This window comes from Bubalus kerabau, chromosome 19 (assembly GCF_029407905.1).
Source record: "Bubalus kerabau isolate K-KA32 ecotype Philippines breed swamp buffalo chromosome 19, PCC_UOA_SB_1v2, whole genome shotgun sequence".
NCBI lineage: Eukaryota > Metazoa > Chordata > Mammalia > Artiodactyla > Bovidae > Bubalus > Bubalus kerabau.
In genome coordinates, this window is record NC_073642.1 from 4,511,506 (window position 1) to 4,512,469 (window position 964).

The 964-nt window shown below is 38.9% G+C and overlaps 1 protein-coding gene across 1 annotated transcript; it reads left to right on the forward strand.

Moving 5' to 3' along the window:
* Positions 1–506: 506 nt before the first annotated feature.
* On the forward strand, positions 507–656 carry LOC129634480 (thymosin beta-4-like). The gene has a single exon (XM_055556738.1). It carries the CDS (start codon positions 519–521, stop codon positions 654–656), a length of 138 nt encoding a protein of 45 aa, XP_055412713.1. The 5' UTR covers positions 507–518.
* Positions 657–964: the final 308 nt, after the last annotated feature.

A 964-nucleotide genomic window follows, 5' to 3' on the forward strand; every position in this document is an offset into this window, starting at 1 on the left:
TCACAATATTTTTTTACAAGAATCTGGACCATTCTATTTTGCTAAAGATTATATGACAGTATTATTCCAATTTTTATGATGTTTGTGCATCATGATCTATTGATACAATTCTTTAGTGGAAAAATTCTGAAGTCAGGTATCTATGTAAAGGTAACAGGGAGGAAATAAATAATACAGAAGTAATGAAGAGATTTTGTATTGATCATTGAAGTTAGTGTTATTAATCTAAAAGAGAAAATGCTTACAACCATGGTGGAAAGATGATTATTCTTTCTTAAATTATGAACCAAAGTTTCAAAAGCATTTCAATTTGATAATACAAGCACAAGAAAATCAGAAGTAATGATAACCTAGAACCTGTTAGAGATGTATTTAAAATCTGTAATCAGTATTTTCAGGTTTATGCGTGACAGTTGATGAGGAGTTGGTTGCATTCAAAAACACCGTACAGACTCTGCTGCGGTCACTGCACAGACCGGACCTCACTCGCGCGCAGCTCGCTGCGCTCCCGCGCAACCATGTCTGACAAACTCGGTATGGCTGAGTTTGAGAAGTTCAATACATCGAAACTGAAGAAAACAGAAACGCAAGAGAAAAATCCACTGCCCTCAAAAGAAACAGCTGAACAGGAGAAACACGCAGGCGAGTCATACTGAAGCTTGCGCCGCCAGGATGCACTGTAGATTCCGCAAGCATTGCCTTATTTTACTTCTTATAGCTGTTTTACTTTGTAAGATGCAAAGAGGTTGGATCAAGTTAAAATGAATGGAGAACAACTGACAACGTAGGCCTCTCCTGCCTCTGCCATCTATCTGCCTGTCTGGCTGACAAGCAAGGAAAAGAATTCGCATGTTGGTGAAGAAGGAAGCTGGGTGGGACGACAGTGAAATCTAGAGTGAAAAACAAGCTGGTCCAAGGTGTCCTTTGAGCTGTAAAATGCAGTTTAATCAGAGTGCCATTTTTT